The sequence below is a fragment of the Macrotis lagotis genome, chromosome 1 (assembly GCF_037893015.1).
Source record: "Macrotis lagotis isolate mMagLag1 chromosome 1, bilby.v1.9.chrom.fasta, whole genome shotgun sequence".
Lineage (NCBI taxonomy): Eukaryota > Metazoa > Chordata > Mammalia > Peramelemorphia > Peramelidae > Macrotis > Macrotis lagotis.
This window is the reverse complement of record NC_133658.1, coordinates 599,211,470-599,230,307: the sequence shown is the minus strand read 5'-3', so window position 1 is coordinate 599,230,307 and position 18,838 is coordinate 599,211,470. Positions and strand designations below refer to the sequence as shown.

Below are 18,838 nucleotides of genomic sequence, written 5' to 3'. Positions count from 1 at the left end.
AACCTTGATGGACTTGCTCATTCCACCAGTGCAACAATCAGGGACAATTTGGGGCTGTCTGCAATGGAGAATACCATCTGTATCCAGAGAAGGAACTGTGGAGTTTGAACAAAGACCAAGGACTATTACCTTAAATTTAGAAGGAAAAAAAACCCACTGATATCTTATTGTCTGATCTTGCTATCTCTTATACTTTGTTTCTTCCTTAAGGATATTTCTCTCTCATCACACTCAATTTGGATCAATGTATACCATGGAAACAATGTAAAGACTGACAAATTGCCTTCTGTGGGGATGAGAGGAGAGAAGATTAGGGGAAAAATCGTAAAACTCAAAATAAAAACTTTAATAAAAAAAAGAAAGTTCTGTTTTGCACACACAGAATATTTAATGTCTGTGACACACCTAGTTTGAAATGTTACAATAGGTAACTGGAGATAAGTAACTAGAATTCAGGAGAGTGACTACAACTGCAGAGATGATAAACCCACAGGAGATGTTAAGATCACCAGTAAGAAATTTACTCTTTCAAATACTTAACACTTCCATAGCAGATAGATGCTATGGAAAGAGTTATGGATCTGGAGTCTGGAAAACTGAGTTTAAATTCAGCTTCAGAAACTTCGAAATTGGGTGATCTGGATAAATCACATAATCTCTCTAAACCTCAAGTTCCATATCTGTAAAATGAGGATAATAATAACATCTACCTCCCAGTGTTGCTGTGAGTATAAAATTTGATCATTACAAAGTGTTGGTCAAAGTTTAAAGCACTAAATAAACGATAGCTATTATTATCACAACTTAATTCCTATGACCTTCTACATCCCACCTAAGCTACTCACAGGTATGGTCAACCTTGATCCTGCCATCACTTGTAGCTATTTTATTTCTATATTTAAAATCCCCCCAAATTCTTTTCCTGATCATAATCTTTTACTATTCTATCTTTGCCTCTGCATCATAACCTCTAACCTTCAATCCTACCATGACCTCAATTTCCCTCACCCCTTAGTTCTTTCCTAGAACATCAGTTCTATACTGGTTACCCTCTCCTTTCTTCCCAATCTTGATGAATTGGTTAATTCTATATTATTAAGGAAGTTAGGCAGTACATTGGATAGAAAGCTGGATCTGGAATCAGAAAGATATCTTCCCTAGTTCAAATCTGGCCTCAGACACTAATTTAATTGTGCTACTCTGTCACTTAATCCTGTTGCCTCAGTTTCCTTATTTTTAAAATGAGGTGGAAAAGGAAATGGCAAACCACCCAATATCTTTGCTAAGAAAACCCCAAATGGGGTCATGGAGAGTTTGACACAACTGAAAAACAACTTAACAACAATCTTCTACTCTTAACAACCTTGCTGTCTTTCCTAATAGAAGGATTTTGTCAATCCTGGATTATTTCCAATATCCATCTCCTTCACTCCTATATATGTGGCTGAACATAACTGAGAAAAGTCACAAAATTTTATTAGTATGGTTCTTTACAAATACATACTAACATCACTTCTTCTACTATGGTTTAGTAAATCTCCTTTTATTAATTGCTGAAAAATATAGTGTCTTATTCTTCATATGTTGAACCTAAACTGATTGACATTGGTCTAAGACTAGTCTACCCAGGCAGACACTACCCTAATTCAGATCTTGATTGCCTTTCTCCTGGACACCTATAACTTTCTAATTAGTTTAACTGTGTCAAGTCTCTTCTCCTCCAGACCATCCTCCATTTGCCTACCAAGATTTTTTTTTTCAATTCAATCTGTTCATGTCACTTGGTTCAGTGGCTCCCTATTATCCTTGTGAACAAATCTAAGGTTCTCTCTGCATAGCACCTAAAGCTCACAGCAAAGTCTTTTACACTTTACTCCTCTTTATAAATCTTCAAACCAGTGATCTTGGTCTCTTTGCTGTTCCCTGTACATGACATCACATTTCTCATCTCCACCTTTAAACTGGCTATTTCCTAGTCTTGTAATGTTCTCATTCCTATATCTTAGCTTTTCTGGCATTATACAAGGTTAGGCAAAAAATCCTACCCCCCTGGAGGAAGCCTTCTCATCCCCCCCAAGTCATAAGAGCTGCTAGTGCCTTCCCCCTAGATGACCTTCCATCCATTCCATCTATGTCATATATATATATATATATTACACACACACACACACACACACACAATTTTTATATAATATTCCCCATTAGAATCTAAGCTACTTGAGGGTAGGGACAGCAATGTTTTTCTTTTCTTTGACTTCTTGGTGCTTTTTATGTTGCTGCTGTTTGTCCTTTGTTCTTGAAGAAGTCTATGACTTCAAGGAGGTGATGCCATGATATGCATATATAATTGAATTTGAGTAAGGGAATGCTGTGCTAAATCACCAGCCTCACTTTCTTCTCCAGAGTCATTTGGATAAAGTGCTTAGATATGAATCAACATAACTGGAGATGGCCCTGAATGCCAGACAACAGGAGTTAAAATGACTTGCCCATGGTCATACAGCTAGTAAATGTTAAGCATTTGAGATTGTATTTGAATATCAGTCTTCCTGACTCCAAGTCTAGTGCTCTATCCACTATGCCACCTAGCTGTCCTTGCTTTGTATAGGTGGCACATAGAAAGCCACACATTAATAAATGATAACTGACTAACTGAGAGTATATAGAGACAAAAGGGCCCAGGATAGACCTTGAATATAGCTACAGTTAAAGAGTATAATATGGATGATGAACAAGCAAAGGAAACTGAGGAAATCTGAGATAGTAGGAGAACCAAGAGAGGAAACAGCTGTATTACAAAAATGCTAGGAGAGAAGGCATTTGGGAGGGGATGATGGTCAACAATTATAAATATTAGCCAGGAGTCAAGATGACAATTGATGGAAGTTCATCAGATGTGGAAATTAAGAAAATGAAATTAACTTCAAAATAGATCATGGAAAATGTCTGGTAAAAAACAATTGATGTACAATTGCTAAGCAGCACAAAAAAACTGAACACGAGTAATGACAAAAAGTTTGAGTTGGTCTTGAGGCCACATTTCTAAAAACATCTGGAAGATTCCTAATAGTTATAGGTCTGTTGGTTATGGCTCAACGTAAAATTTAATTTTTCCTTTTAGTTACCTTCATAAGTCCCTCTGAAAATGAAAGTGGTACTGCTGGAGTCAGATGTGCTGCTGGTGGTGCAGTGACAGTGACTGGAGCCCCAGAGGGTACTGTATGGTGAGGAGGCAGCATTTGGACCTGTGGATAAGGCCGCACCACAACTGGCTCTTGCTTTTCTTCACGAGACTGTAGAGAACTACTGGAGCCCAGGTGCTCCCTGGGAGTGATTTCAGAATCTCGATTAGATTCATCATTAACTAATAAAGACATTAAAGGTTAAAATTAGTTTTCTCTAGTATCACATCACATTTTCTACAAACCAAAGAACATTGTCATGCAATTCCAATTAGTTTTGAGGATTGCCATGTAGCTCAGTTCTTCAATGAACCTAAATAGCACAGAAATTTGCCCATTTCACTATAATAACAGAACACTATGCTTATATTTTTTTAGCTTTGCCTAGTTTAAAATTTCTAAGCATTGGGATTTGTTATTTGAGAAATAGTTCACAATTTAAACCATAAGAAATTATTAGAGAAATGGCTTTTTTGGTTTAAAGAATACTACAATAATGTTCAGTCTTGAAAGTGGGGTGAGAAACGGCTACAATGTCAAGTAAAAGGCATAAACATTTCTATATGATCACTAAATGTAAATATTAAGAACAGTAAAAGGAAGATAAATTCTGAGTTGTTTTAATAACTACTTTTGGTCCCAGGGAATAGATAATGAAACATCTTTTCTTTCTACTCTAAGTCTGAATGTGAGGGATTCTGGAGGGTCAAATGATATGAATAAACTATATCAGAAGTGGTCACTCTATAATTTTGCTTTCCTTTTTTAGTAACAAAGGGGGATTCAAAGTGTCTGAGTTAGCATGTTCTATAACCAACAATGACTAAGAATAAAACAAAACAAATATACCATTAATAACTTTCAGTCTACATATAAAATAAGAAACTAGAACATTCTCATGGAAAATATAAGAGTAAGTCTGAATCTATTATATTCTACAAATATAATCTACAAAATCATTGTAGAAAAAATAAGAATGCTATAAAATATAAAAAACTATTTGACAAGATGGGAGGCTCATTCTCTTAAGGCAGGCCTTAATACTTTCTTATTTTTTATTCTTAATTTTCTTAGTGTTTTTATATTTTACTATTTTAAATCTTTTATCTAATTATGGCAAAAATAATGCCCCCATAAAGTATTATATAGTCAAAGTATCCTACTTATGATCAAAACTACTAATAACTGTATATGGAGAACTGTAAGAGCTATATAATTGTGAAGTGATTTATAAGTTATTTACACATAATGTGAGCACTTTTCTCACAATATCTTTTTTTAATTTGATTCTCACAACCTCCAAGGCAAGAATTATTATTATTACATCCATTTTACAGATGAGTAAACTGAAGTTGATATGATTTGCCCAGGGTCACACAGCTGGTTAAGTGCTGAGACAGGTTTATTTGACTCAAGTTTAGTACTCTAATCACTGAACTGTATTGTACTATCTCAAAGGCATAATACAAGAAATATACAATGGAACTGAAAAAAAAGGAAAAAAACAAAAAGAAAACAAGATATAGATTTCCATATGGCTAGAATAAAAATTACAACCTATTAATATAGAAACATGCAGGTTGATTAAAATCTAAAATCATGTAGTCTGTAGTCATGGTAAACATAGATACACCTAACAAATTCCCCTATCTTAGAGAAAAGGAAAATGCTCTGAAATTCTTAAAACATCTAGTTTTAGGGAGTGACTAGGTGGTACAGTGGATAGAGCACCGGCCCTGGAATCAGGAGTACCTGAGTTCAGACACTTAATAATTGCCTGGCTGTGTGACACTGGGCAAGTCACTTAATTCTGTTGCCTAGCCAAACAAACAAAAAAACCCCAAAAAACCCATCTAGTTTTAGAACAATGTCATTCAATGAATATTTATTAAATATATACTATGTAGTTGCTATGGGAGATATAAAAATCTACAAACTACATTTCTTGTCTGCAAGAAGGTTGTAATTTTTAAAATGTAATAGAATATTACAGCTTCATAAGAGATGAAATTTGCAAAGAAATTGTGAAGACAAAAACTGACAGAATGAAAAGTTTATACAATAATAATGCTTTAAAAAAATTAACTTCAAATGTCTTTAAGAACTCTGATCAATTAATGACTAATCTACATACAACTCCATAATAAATAACAAACATGCTATGTACTTCCTGGCAGAGAGATAAAGGACTAGAATGGAATGAAACATATATTTTTAGACATGGACAATGGAAATTTATTTTGCTCAATTATGTGCATTGGTTTTAGTTTTCTTTTTCTACTGGGAGAATATGGGAAAGGATAAGGGAACCAAAGGAAAAAAGAAAAATAACCTTTGAAGAAAACACAGACAGGCAGGGCAATTTTGAAAATTACACTGCTATAGTTATTATAAACTTTTAAAAAGCAAGCTGTACGTAGAGATTCAAAAAGTTTCAATTATAATCCTTATTTATTTTGTATAGGAAGTCCTCATTTTCTTAGTGTTTGTTAAGTTCAGAAGAAAAAAAAGAAAAACTTTCATAAATTTATACTTAGTTAGGAAGCTAAGACATAGAAAATAATTAAAAATACAAGTATATTATAAGTGGTTTAAGACATTTCCTGGGGCAGCTGGGTGGTGCAGTGGATAAGAGCAATGGCCCTGGAGTCAGGAAGGCCGGGACTCAAATCTGACATCAGACACTTAAAAAAAAAAATTTACCTAGTCATGAGATCTTGGATAAATCACTTAACTCCACTGCCTTGCAAAAACCAGAAACAAGACATGCCATAGGTAAGTTAATACAATTAGCCACAGTTCTGAATGGTCAAGGATTGAAGAGAAAAGGGCAGCTTCACTGACCACTAAATCTAGCTGATACCAATTCAGACTACAGTTTCTTCACATCTCTTTCAGTCCAATCACGTGTTCCCATTCTACTACAATGTGTATTTTCCCTTATGCTTTCCAATTCCTCCTCTGGGAATGGTGATCAATTAAATTAATATAACTGCTGCTTCTAGAAACAGAATGCCCTTTCCACAGGCTAGAGGGTCAAACTCATCATGTGCTAGTGATGTTCTAGAACAAAACATATCTCTTAGGTCAGTATTCATCTATGTTGTCTCCCATATTAAAATATAAATTCCTGGAAAGTAAAAATTGTCTCCTTACCACCTAATGAAGTCACTGAGAATGAGGAAACACTTCATAAGAATCAAGCAAAGGGGAAAAAGTGGTTGTATTTGAGCTGGAATCTTGAAAGTATGTGACAGGAAGAAGTAAAATTTCACAAACTTATGAAACTTGCTTGTTATCCCCAAGGAAATAAAAAAAATGAAATATAAATTAGTTCCAGAATGGTTTAGAGAAATTCATGAAAAGTTAAGCAAAGTTAGAAGGCTAGTATGATGAAACAAATGGTTTAGACACCTGAATTTAAATCCTGTTCTGATCTATAATTCTGTGTGTCCTTGGGCAAATCCCTCAAACTCTCAGTGCCCCCAAGCAATTCTTCTTCTTCTTTTTTTTTAGGCTTTTGCAAGGCAAACGGGGTTAAGTGGCTTGCCCAAGGCCACACAGCTAGGTAATTATTAAGTGTCTGAGACCATATTTGAACACAGGTACTCCTGACTCCCAGGCCGGTGCTTTATCTACTACACCACCTAGCCGCCCCTAAGCAATTCTTACAGTTTAGAAATTGATATGAAATTTGCTCACAAAAGAACCAAAAATAATTACATTAAATAAAGCAAAACATATAAAATCCACTATTAGTCTTATAAGATGATGTTTCAACTATTATTTTGAAGTCATATAAGTCAACCATACAATCTTATATGTAGCCAAGACTGACTTAACAAAAATCTCAGTTTTATGTAATGAAAATGTATGGTAAAATATCTACATGATGTTCATTAGCCTTTTTGTACTTATCTTCTTCAATACTCATTTGGCACTTACAACGATAAGCCTTTTAAGGAGTTACTATAAAATTCTTGAGAATCACATCTTATTTTTCTTCCTATCTTCCAAAAGCCTACTACTAAGAGTATCTGCAGAGAAAGGAGGCACTCAATATTAATATAATTTCTCTTCATTTTTGTCATACCCTAATTGTTTGGTCTATTGACCAGTGATAGTATTGTGATTATGGCTTTGAATCTAACTCTATAATCTTCAAAGAACTGAAACTGAGGAGCATCCAAAGTATAATGGAGAGGAGCATGGTGAATGCAAAAAGTGGCAAACAAGGCATCACAGGATGTTAAAGAAATGCATGAGCAAAAAAGGAGTTATGAGGTCACTTAAGGAGAGTCAAAAATTACTATCTGAACTGGAAATCAAGTAAATGTCCTTCAACTGGAGAATGGTTTAGCAAACTGTGGTATATGTGTGTCACAGAACACTACTGTTCTATTAGAAACCAGGAGGGAAGGGAATTCAGGGAAGCCTGGAGGGATTACACAAACTGATGCTGAGCGAGATGAGCAGAACCAGAAAAACACTGGACACCCTAACAGCAACATGGGGGTGATGATCAACCTTGATGGACTTGCTCATTCCATTAGTGCAACATCAGGGACAATTTTGAGCTGTCTGCAATGAAGAATACCATCTGTATCCAGATAAACTGTGGAGTTTGAACAAAGTTCAAGGACTAGTCCCTTTAATTTAGGAAAAAAAACTGATCTTATTGTCTGATCTTGTTATCTCTTATACTTTGTTTCTTCCTTAAGGATATGATGTCTCTCTCATCACATTCAATCTGGATCAATGTACAACATGGAAAGAATGTAAAGACTGACAAATTGCTTTCCGGGGTGGGGGAGAGAAGTAAGATTGGGGGAAAAATTGTAGAACTCAAAATAAATAAAATCTTTAATTAAAAAAAAATAAAATGAGAGGAAAAAAATTTAAAAAAATTACTATCTGAGAGTCTTCTTTGGGTAAACCTGTGGAAAACTTACGGGGAAAAATGAACAAGGGTTTAAACAAGGCACATAGGCACAGAAGTACTGGGATTTGCATTATTGGAAAGTTTGCTTTAATGAGATCACATTTCTCAAGTCTTTGTATGTTATGCTTTCTTAAACCTCTTGTTATTAAAAACAGATATTTCCCCCAAAATATGTGAAGTGAAATTCAAAAATTTCAGATAGTTATTTGAGATAAATAATTCTATTTATCTGATACAACACAGCTACAGAATGACTATTGGTTTCAACCTCACTTCTATTCCACTCTTTAAAACCACACACACACACACACACACACACACACACACACACACACAGACACACACCCCTTCCCCCCACCCAACTGCATAATCAAGCCTTTTTAACTAAGTTTTTTGACCCCTTCCCCCCACCCAACTGCATAATCAAGCCTTTTTAACTAAGTTTTTTGACACTCCAACTGTCCCTTGAATCTTCTAGGCTTCATGAGGCCATGTTTTATTTTCAGCATCGACTACAGCAGAGGATATAATCACTGGTTAAACTATTGTTCTATTAGAAACCGGGAGGGATGGGAATTCAGGGAAGCCTGGAAGGATCTGCATGAACTGATCCTGAGCAAGATTAGCAGAACAAGAAAAACACTGTACACAATGACAGCAACATTGGGGGTGATGATCAACCTTGATGGATTCGCTCATCCCTTCAGTGCAACAATCAGGGACAATTTGGGGCTATCTGCAATGGGGAATACCATCTGTAACCAGAGAAAGAACCGTGGAGTTTGAACCAAGACCAAAGATGATTACCTTCAATTTAGAAAAAAAAAACAAACCTGTTATCTTATAATGTAATTTTGCTATCTGTTATACTTTATTTTTCTTCCTCAAGGATATGATTTCTCTCTCATCACATTCAACTGAGATCAATGTATACCATGGAAACAATGTAAAGACTAAAAGAATGCCTTCTGTGGGGGGTGGGGGGAGGGAAGCAAGATTGGGGGGAAAATTGTAAATCTGAAAATAAAATCTTTCTTAAAAAAAAATAATCACTAGTTAACCTTAATCTCAAAAGAGTGTTTATCTTTTCTATTTAACTAAAAGAGGACCCAAGAGAAGTCAGGCGATTTATTAAAGAGGGCAGACCCAAGTTGTAGAAAGGCAACATGGTATAGTGGAAACAGTACTTCCTACATCATAAGTAAATCAAAAATCATGGGTTCCAATCAATCTCAATCCTTTGTGTTGATCTCTCCTGACTACATATCATATACTAGTAAAGGGTATAGTTTACCAGTCACAGAGTAGGTAAACAAGACCTCAGAGTCATCTGAACCAACATGTCTCTTCAACAGGAATGAAAATCCCTAACAAAAGAATTATAGCTCCTCTGTGAAGAGCTCTAATAAGTGGGAAAACACCTTCTCCCAAGGCAATCCATTAGTTTCTTTAGGTTAAATAAAACAAAATCAAAAAGGGGGCAGCTAGGTGGTGCAGTGGATAGAGCTTTGTCCTTAGAGTAAGGAGGACCTGAGTTCAAGTCCGGTTTCAGACACATAATAGTTACCTAGCTGTGTGGCTTGGACAAGTCAATTGATCCCACTGCCTTGTGAAAAAAAATACTAAAAAAAAAAGACTAAATAAAAAAACTTGAAAAACCCATCTTTTATTTTAAATTAACCATAGTTCCCAATATGATCCTTTCCCTTTCCTTTCTTCCTCCCAGAGAGCTATGCTTTATAACAAAGAAATATTTTAAAAAGTAGCATATAAAAAGATCAACATTTTTTGCAGTGCTCCATCATTTGCTGTCCTCCACTGTAAAAGGGAAAAATAAAATAATGCATCCTTATATCTCTTTTTGGGGGCCAATTCTGGTCATTAATATTTCAAAGCATTCAATTGTTTTGTTGTTGTTTTCACTTATATAATTATATTAATTGCATAAATTGTTTTCCCGATTATGTATACTACTCTGCATCAGTTCATATAAGTCTTCCCATGCTTCTCTGAATTCATCATATTCACTCTTTCTTACAACACAGTAAATGTTCCACTGCATTTCACATACAATTTGCTTAACTATTCCCCACTGGAAATCCATTTACTTTTTGTTTTCTGCAAGGCAATGGGGTTAAGTGACTTGCCTATGGCCACACACTTAGGTAAATATTATGTGTCTGAGGCCAGATTTGAATCAGGTTCTCCTGAATCCAGGGGTAGTGCTCTATCCTGGCTGTGGCTTGCTGTAGCAGTAGTGGCTTGACTCCTTATTCTCAGCTCCCCTCCAGGAGGGAGGTCGCCGCTGTGGGCCCCAAGGAAGCAAGCCACAACACTATCCAATGTGGCACCTAGCTGCCTCCCCACAAGCTTACGTTTGAAATATATCATTTGTTATAAAGTTTTTGTTTATAAAGAACCTTTACCTTTCCAACTTCTATCCACTACTCCCAGTTCTGCCTTCTGGGAGCAAAGCAAACAAAGTTAATCTTTCTTCTTTTATCTTCTCAAAAACTTAAGATACTTCTTTGTTCTTTTTATGACCTTTCTTTAAGTTATCTAACTCCAGTTTCTTCAACCAATCTTAAATATGGTATGGCATGTTGTATAGTGGCCCCTCATCAACATGGCTTTCATCCCCTGATAAATTATCTTTTGCAAACTGTGCCTCCAGAAATAAACACAATAAATTTCCCTATGTTGTCTGAGAAAGGAAGAACATGTAGTACTATTCCCCTGTCTCTCTCAATGCACTGAGATCATGTTATTTATTTATTTTTTTTTAGTTCTGCTTCCATACTATTATCCCTTCGGGGGCGGCTAGGTGGTGCAGTGGATAGAACACTGGCCCTAGAGTGAGGAGTACCTGAGTTCAAATCCAACCTCAGACACTTAATAATTACCTGGCTGTGTGGCCTTGGGCAAGCCACTTAACCCTATTTACCTTGCAAAAACCTAAAAAAAATAGTTGTTTCATACTATTATCCCTTCTAGATTATAAAATCTTTAAGAGAAGGGTGGTTTATTATTATTATATTCCAACCCTCTAAAACAGTGTCTTATACTTTGTTCTCATTTAACAAGTGTTGGTTTAATTAATATATATGTGCTACAGAATCAAATTGTTACTTTGAGCAAGGAACAAGCACCCCAAGCATCGGGTTTCTTTCTTTTCAAGATGGAGATGATAACTGCTTTCTTCATTTCATAGGCAGTATCAAATGATGCAACATATGCAAAAGTGTTTTGTGACCATAAATTTATATAAATGTAAATTTATTCAATTTGTGAAACACTGATAAGTTTGAAACGTTGAGCTGACCTGTTGGATATTAGGGTTACAAAGAAATAAGATGTATTATATTGTCTTGCTGCTCTAGAAATCCATTTGTTTTAGGTAGTAACTTGAAGGATAAACAGAATCTTACCTTTTTGGATATATATTATAAGTAACAAGGCCAATTTGCTCCTTCTAGTGCAAAAATAGTTTTCTACTAGGTAAAACATTATCTATAATACCCTTACTGTGCTCATTAATGTGTGTATTACTGCTAAATGGAAAACTTTTTTTGCTATCCCTGTACACCGTACACAGTGGGCACCCAAATCTTTGTTAAGCTATGTTCTTTGAAGCACACCTTACTTCAAAGACTTCAGGGTCAAAATGTCAGCAACAATTTTCATAATAAGAACTGTGCCATTTTTTACACTATGTACAAGTATCCTTTCTATGGATAATTGTAATTTCCTTTAGAATATGCCATTCACTCTATGGATAATCATTTAGGAAGAATTGCTTAATTCATACAAAGAAATGGTGTAACAGTATTATCTTTTCCCCTAAATGCAGGTAGTTAGAATGGTCTGGAGGATTGAGATTCTGGTTTCCAAAGAGTCTAGCCCACAGAGTTAGAGTCCTTCATCCTTGGCATCTTTACCAAAGCTATGCATTACACTTAGCATCTTCCACTGAAAAGATCTGTTTCCTTGGTGGATGGGAAAAAGGGAAGCATCCACTTGAACCTGCAGGATATGGCTGCTATTCTGATTCTATGGACAAGTAAACCTTTTATTAACTTAAATGGTCTAGGAGGGCTCCATTTAGTTCTGATCAAAACTAGGAGCACCAGACTTGTCTGAATCAGATCTGATACAGCCCTTATACAAGTAGACTCCCAAGATGTTTGAGTTAGGTAAGTGCCTACAAAAATTTTCTTACCTTCTGGTAGAATTTTCTTCCTCTCTCTTCTCACCACTGCAGACCCACCTACTGCCTCATAGTCTCCCTCACTCTTGGACTTTAATTCTTTTTTTTTTTTTTTTTAGATTTCTAAAGCAATGGGGTTAAGTGGCTTGCCCAAGGCCACACAGCTAGGTAATTTTTAAGTGTCTGAGGCCGGATTTGAACTCAGGTACTCCTGACTCCAAGGCCAATGCTCTATCCACTGCGCCACCTAGCCGCCCCTTGGACTTTAATTCTTACCTGACTCTTAATTTCAGGTCCAGGAGAGAGATGGGTAAACCCTCTATAGACTTTTTTTTGTATTTCTATTGTGGTTACCTAATCATAAAATCTCTCAGAATTTGGGGGTGACTAGATGATGCAATGGATAGAACACCAGCCCTGGAGTCAGGAGTACCTGACTTCAAATCCGGCCTCAGACACTTAATAATTACCTATCCTTGTGGCCTTGGGCAAGCCACTCATGATTTTAATGGTGCAGGGAAAGTATTAAATATTACCTCTACTTATTTCCAACCTCTATCCTATCTATTTGTGATACATCCCATACCCTAATCCAGGAAGGTCTTTTCTTATTTTTGTAATATGATGCCCAGAAGAGTCAGTCTAATGGCTCTTCTGTCATGTCAAAAAATCTTATTTCAGTACTCTGAATAATATAACGAGTGTCATTCACTGATGAAACAACAGGGAATGAGTAAGAGAACCCTCAGGAGAGTTTAATTCTAACTCTAGGTTTGTTATTAATTAGTTAAATGACCTTGGGAATGTCACTTCAATTCCCTAGGCCTATTTTCTCATCTGTAAAATAACGTGGCTGATAAGGATAAAGATGGTAAGATTTTTGAGGCAGATAGATGGTATAGTCAAGAATGCTAGACTTTGGGGGCCACTAGATGGCGCAGTGGATAGAGCACCTGCCCTGGAGTCAGGTACCTGAGTTAAAATCCGGCCTCAGACACTTAATAATTACCTAGCCCTGTGGCTTTGGGCAAGCCACTTAACTCCATTTGCCTTTCAAAAACCTAAAAAAAAATGCTAGACTTGGGCATCAGGAAGATCTGAGTTCAAATCCTACATCAATTATTCAATAACCATGTAACCCTGGAAAGTCACTTATTTCTCTCTGCCTCAGTTATCTCATCTCTAAAATGGGGATAATAATAGTACCTATCCCCTAAGTACTATTGTAAAGAAGAAAATCAAATTCTAAATGAGTCACTTATAGGCAAACATCTAGAATTCCTAGAAGTTGTCTGTATTTCCTTATGTTGCTGTTACTGTCAACTTTCCCTTACCAGAATGAAAGCTTCTAGAGACGGGGACTTTATCTTAAATATTTGTTACCTCCCAAACTGCTTAGCTTATGGCAGGTACCCAGATATGCTGAATGAGTTTTTTCAGGCTTGAAAAACCTGAAAACTACTCAATTATCTTCATGCCTATCAAAGATACATGAAAGGAAGTGATAAAACAGAGACAGAAAAAGTTTTGTTTTCTACCAAGGCTCAGTTCAGGCATCACCACCTCAATGAATAAATTCTACCCTACTTCTCCAAGTTGTAAGTGCTCTGTCTCTCTCCCCTCAATTTTTGTTTATCATACTTATTTATGTACATACTGTACCCTCCACAGCAGAAATGTAAGCTCATGAGGGTAGTGATTGTTTTGTCTTTGTAGCTCTACTAAATTATCTGAGGATGTGGCTGGTTCCTTTTACTTTTTGAACTGACTTATGATTTTAGTGGCTTAGGGAAAGTATTAAATATTACCTCTATTTATATAGATTAGCACCTCTAATTTGACTTTTAGAATGTTGCCTGGGGTACTGAGAGGTTAAAAGACCTAGGTTCAAATGGCCAGTCAAATGTCAAAGATAGGCTTTGAACCACTACCCCAAGGCTGGCTCTTTATCTATTATACCACTAAGCTTCTCAACTGGCATATAGTAAGATTTTCATAATGGTACTGAATTTTAGCCAGGGCCTTATAAATTTTACTTATTTCAGTTAATTACAAAAGATAGTGCTTTTGCAAAGTTCTACAAATGTTATCTCATTTGTTCCTGGAAACAACCCTGAGAAATGTGATTCTCTCCATTTTACAAATGAGGAAACTGAGGCACGTAAAAGTCAAGTGGTTTGTCATGGTCACATAACTAGTAAATGTCTGAGTGTAGATTTGAACTCAGGATTTTGTGGCTGTACTCCATGCACTGCATCACCCAGCAGTAAAATTTGCCTAATTTTTAACACTAAAACTGGCAAGCTTATTAAAGTAAATAAGAGAACACTTAAAAACACCTTACCTGTGGCTGTTGGGTTTATCAGCCCTGTAGATGCACTGTTGGAAATCTGTGAGGGAGGTTGGCCTAGCCCTGTAGAAGGGGCTCCTGGACGAGGAAACTGTTGAGAGCTCATTTCCACCTGCAAAACACAATCAAATAGCTAAACAATCTGAACTTGAAATGTAGGCTGTTACTACATTCTACAGTTGATAACACTGAACTTGTACCTTAAGATGTCATTAACTTACTTGTTAGAATAACTAAATAACTTATGTCAATTAGACAAAATGACAGCTGAAAAACTAAGTAATTTTTAAGTGGGAAATACTACCTGCATTTCTACAAGCAAGTAGAAAACTGCTAATAAATTACTCTAGTGCATCTATGATTATTGCTAAGTTGTTTCTGTCATATTCAACTCTTCATGATCCCACTTGGGATCATGGCAAAGATTCTGGAATGGTTTGTCATTTCCTTCTCAAGCTCATTTTAGATAGGAAACTGAAGCAAACAGGTTTAAATTATTTGCCTGAGGTCACACAGCTAGTATTTGATGCTAAAATTTGAACACAGGTCTTTGTTCTATCCAGTGAGCCACCCAGCTATCCATAGATAAGTTTATGACTTCTTTTTTGTCAAATCACATTAACATTTTTCTCATCATAAAGGGATCTTAAGGACCTATCTATTTTGGGGCATGTTTTTAAAAAAACTTTATTTGAACATTCTCTAGGAAGTATTTAGAAATCATTCTCACTCATCTACCCTTGCCAAAAAATACAAAACAAAAATTTTAGCTTTTTTGTCATTATTTACTACTTTTTCCAATAATTACACTGCAGAAAACAGATCTGTGTTGGAGGGGAGTTCAGGGTTCAAACAGTCCAATCTCAACTTAAAAAAAAGAATCACTTCTACAACATACTCAACAAATGGTCATCTAGCTTTTTCTTGAAAACCTCCATGGAAGGATTCCACCTTCTGAGGTAACCCATTTCACTTTTTAATAAAGCTTTTACTGTTCCTCCTTAAATCAAAATCCACTTCTCTGCAATTTCTATTCACTATTCTTAGTTCTGACTTCTGGATCAAAGCAGGTGGCCAGCTCTTGGGTCTTTTATCAAATAATCTTATTACCCTCCTCTATGTTTTCTAACTAAAAATGTCCTTCCTAAAAGTGTGTCAAGAACTAACAATGGCAATATTCTATGAGTCCAGACAAGGGTAGAGGTAAAACAGGACTCTCACTCTATACTCTTGGACATCATATTTCTATTACTGCAGTCCAAAAGTGCATTACTCTTTCTTGATAGCATACTAAGTAAGCTATCATCTCATGTCAAGCTTGTATTCAACTAAGTCTCTCACCCCAGACCATTTTCAGATGAATTAGCCTAGCTATATCTCCTTCATCTTGACCTGACTGTAAAACTTTACAATTAGCCTGCCAAAATCTTTTTGGACTCATCCTGCCATCGCAGGATAAGTCATTTCTCCCAGTTTTGTGTTATCAATACTTTTGAATCATCTTTATGGTTTCTTAGATAAGAATTATACAATGCTAGCACATACGGTTTTTTGGTATAGACTACTATAGGAAGTTTTGCAAACTCCAGCTAATAATAAAATTTGCTTGAGTGTGGGGAGGGACGCAATAAATTTTTCAATAATTTTTGAGAGTAAAAATCAACAAATAGGTATTCTTGAAACTTTATGGAGCACTAGCCCAGCACATGACAAAAAGTGCTAATCACTGTTTTGTCTTTAAAGATTTTTACAAGTCTGCAAACAAATAATTCAAGGCTTTGCTAGAAAATTATACACCATACTGTAAAATTTAACTTTATTCAAAGATATTATGAAAAATCATTAAAAAAGTACTTTTGGGGCTGCTAGGTGGAGTCAGGAGTACCTGAGTTCAAATTTGACCTCAAACACTTAATAATTATCTAGTTGTGTGGCCTTAGACAAGCCATTTAACACCATTTGCCTTCCAAAATCCTAAAAAAAAAAAAAGTACTTTCTTTGAACAATCTGAGAACATTAATAGGCAAGGCCATTCAGATTCAGGATCATATGGGAGAAATGGTAGTAAAATCAAGGCTTGTCAACAAGTAATATATTACTCTATTCATTAAATCCTACCTAAAATACAACTTTCAACAATCCATGATCTGAGTTCATGTACTTTGATTTAAACGAGGGTACCAGAATTTTTCCACTTTAAAGTGTGTGTGTGTATGTATGTATGTATGTATATATATGTATGTGTGTGTGTGTATATATATATATCACACTTTGATAGTGCACACATAATCAAAGAAGTATGTTTTTAAGAAAGCCAGTCTTTAGCAAGTTCCAACAATAAGATTTTATATCTCAATGTCACTTTAAGGTTCCGTGGTGCAGAGAAGTATAGTCATAGACATCCCATATCAATATTAGACCAAAAAGAGATCAGTCAATGGCTGTTTGCAAAGACCTCGATTTACAGATTTCCTTCTTCCTTCCCTTCATATTCATTCTAAAGAAGGAACTCTCCTCTAAAATCTTTCTGTTCGTTTCCATAGTAGTTTTTAACTCCAAATGCTCAGCTGTTCCTTTCCCCACCCCAATCAATCAGTGCGATCAGTTGACAGAAGTGTCCCGCCTCCCCTCTCCGAGGTCTTGCGGTCTGGTTCTTCCAGCGGGGGAAGATCGCGGACGGGTCTCCCCAAGATTTCCAGCTCCCTTACCCTACTGTCTGCCTGCCGACTGCCCCAAAGGCTTCTTTCCAGCCCCTGCCCACTTCTTTTTCCATCAGTCCTCGGTCCGGGAAGCGGACTCACAAAGGGACCAGGGAGGGAAGCGGGAGGGCCCCTTCCCCACAGCCAGTACAGCCTTTCGGTCCCCGTGACAGCGGCTCCGGCCCAGCAAACACCCCAGTTACTAGTGCAGCTTCGCTATCCGATTCCAGCTTTCTCTCCAAAGCAGCAGCCCCTCCCCTCTCCACCGCCCGCCCATTGGCCCCGGGCCGACGGCGTCACACGGGGTCGGGCGCCAATCCAGCATTAGTCCTGGCCCTAGCCCCACCCCCCCCACCCAGCTCGACTAATCAAGCCGGGGCTTCTGGCAGGGCTACCCAAATTTCACGACCCCGCGACCAATAGCGGAGAAGACACAGCTCGTCCAATGAAAAGGATCGGGGGGGCGGGGAGGGAGGCTCCGCCTTTGCCTGGGTCTGAAAGCGGCGGGCGCAGGTCCCGGATGTAGAGAGTCACTTTAAACTGCTCAGTGAGCCAAACTGCCTCCGCCACCGCCCCCCCCCCCCCCCCCCCCCGCTCCGCCGATCTCCCCGTCTGGTGCCCGTCAGGGCCTCCACCCCACAGCCCGTCGGCCCAGGCTCTAGGCCCCGCCTCTCTCCCGCGGGGCACCCCAAGCCAGGGGCAGAGGCTCTTCGCAGCTTCAACTGCCGGGACTAACCGCCCTACCGCAGGCCATTGACAGGACGCCACAACTTCGTAAGCGCTGCGGCTCGAGACCGAGGAGCAAGCCATCTACGCTTCGCTGCGGCCACCTTTCCCGGGGGAGCCTCGGGAGAGCGGACGCCGCAACCCTGGCCCGGCCCGGCTGCCCCGCCCCCTCCCCCGGATCCTCCTCCTCCCGCCACTACCTGGGGTCCGACGGGTGTAGCCGCCGCGCCTCCGTTCTGCCTTCTCCGTCCTGCTCCCTGCCCTTCCTGGCCGCGTCCCTCCGGCGTCTTAGTCTCGGGGGCTCTGGACCCGCCGCGGCGGCCGCGGCTAGCTCTCCTCTCAACCTAGCGCCGCCGCTTCCGCCGCCGCACCGAGGCACCCGCCCATTGGTTGAGGCTAGCACCGCCCACCGTGGGTCGAGCCACTGAGAGCGCGGCGTTGGCCAAAAGGTGGGACCGTCGGGGCAGGGATGTCCCAGTCCCGGGTTGCCGGGAATTCTGGGTAGTGTAGTTTTCAGGGCAAGGGGGCGGGACGGGGAGGGTAGGAGTGGGCGAAAGGGCGGGCGCTGCTGGCAGCCCTGCGTCACGCCCCCCTCTGCAGTCTTTCATTGGTTCTACTGGAGCCGCTTTTCGCTTCATGCTGCCCTCTCCTCCCCCTCCCCAGCCTAGAAAAGGCGACCGGATCTGGTGCTGGAGCCCCGCCTCCTGCTCCGGGCCCCCGAGCCGCGCTGCC

The 18,838-nt window shown here is 38.4% G+C and overlaps 1 protein-coding gene across 6 annotated transcripts in view; it reads right to left on the bottom strand.

The window, feature by feature from the left end:
- Positions 1-18,489, bottom strand: part of SAP130 (Sin3A associated protein 130) — a 49,728-nt gene extending 31,239 nt beyond the window's left edge. For 2 of the 6 annotated variants that reach the window (XM_074214914.1, XM_074214915.1), the window contains exons 1-3: positions 18,307-18,489; positions 14,676-14,793; positions 3,126-3,364 (exon numbers count right to left, since the gene is read on the bottom strand). In XM_074214914.1, coding sequence (XP_074071015.1) covers positions 3,126-3,364; positions 14,676-14,787 — 351 coding nt within the window. In that variant the 5' untranslated portion in view covers positions 14,788-14,793; positions 18,307-18,489. Of the gene's footprint in view, positions 1-3,125; positions 3,365-14,675; positions 14,794-17,389; positions 17,592-18,306 lie in introns of those variants that run through there. The other 4 variants (XM_074214912.1, XM_074214913.1, XM_074214916.1 and 1 more) reach the window with 2 other exon arrangements.
- Positions 18,490-18,838: the final 349 nt, after the last annotated feature.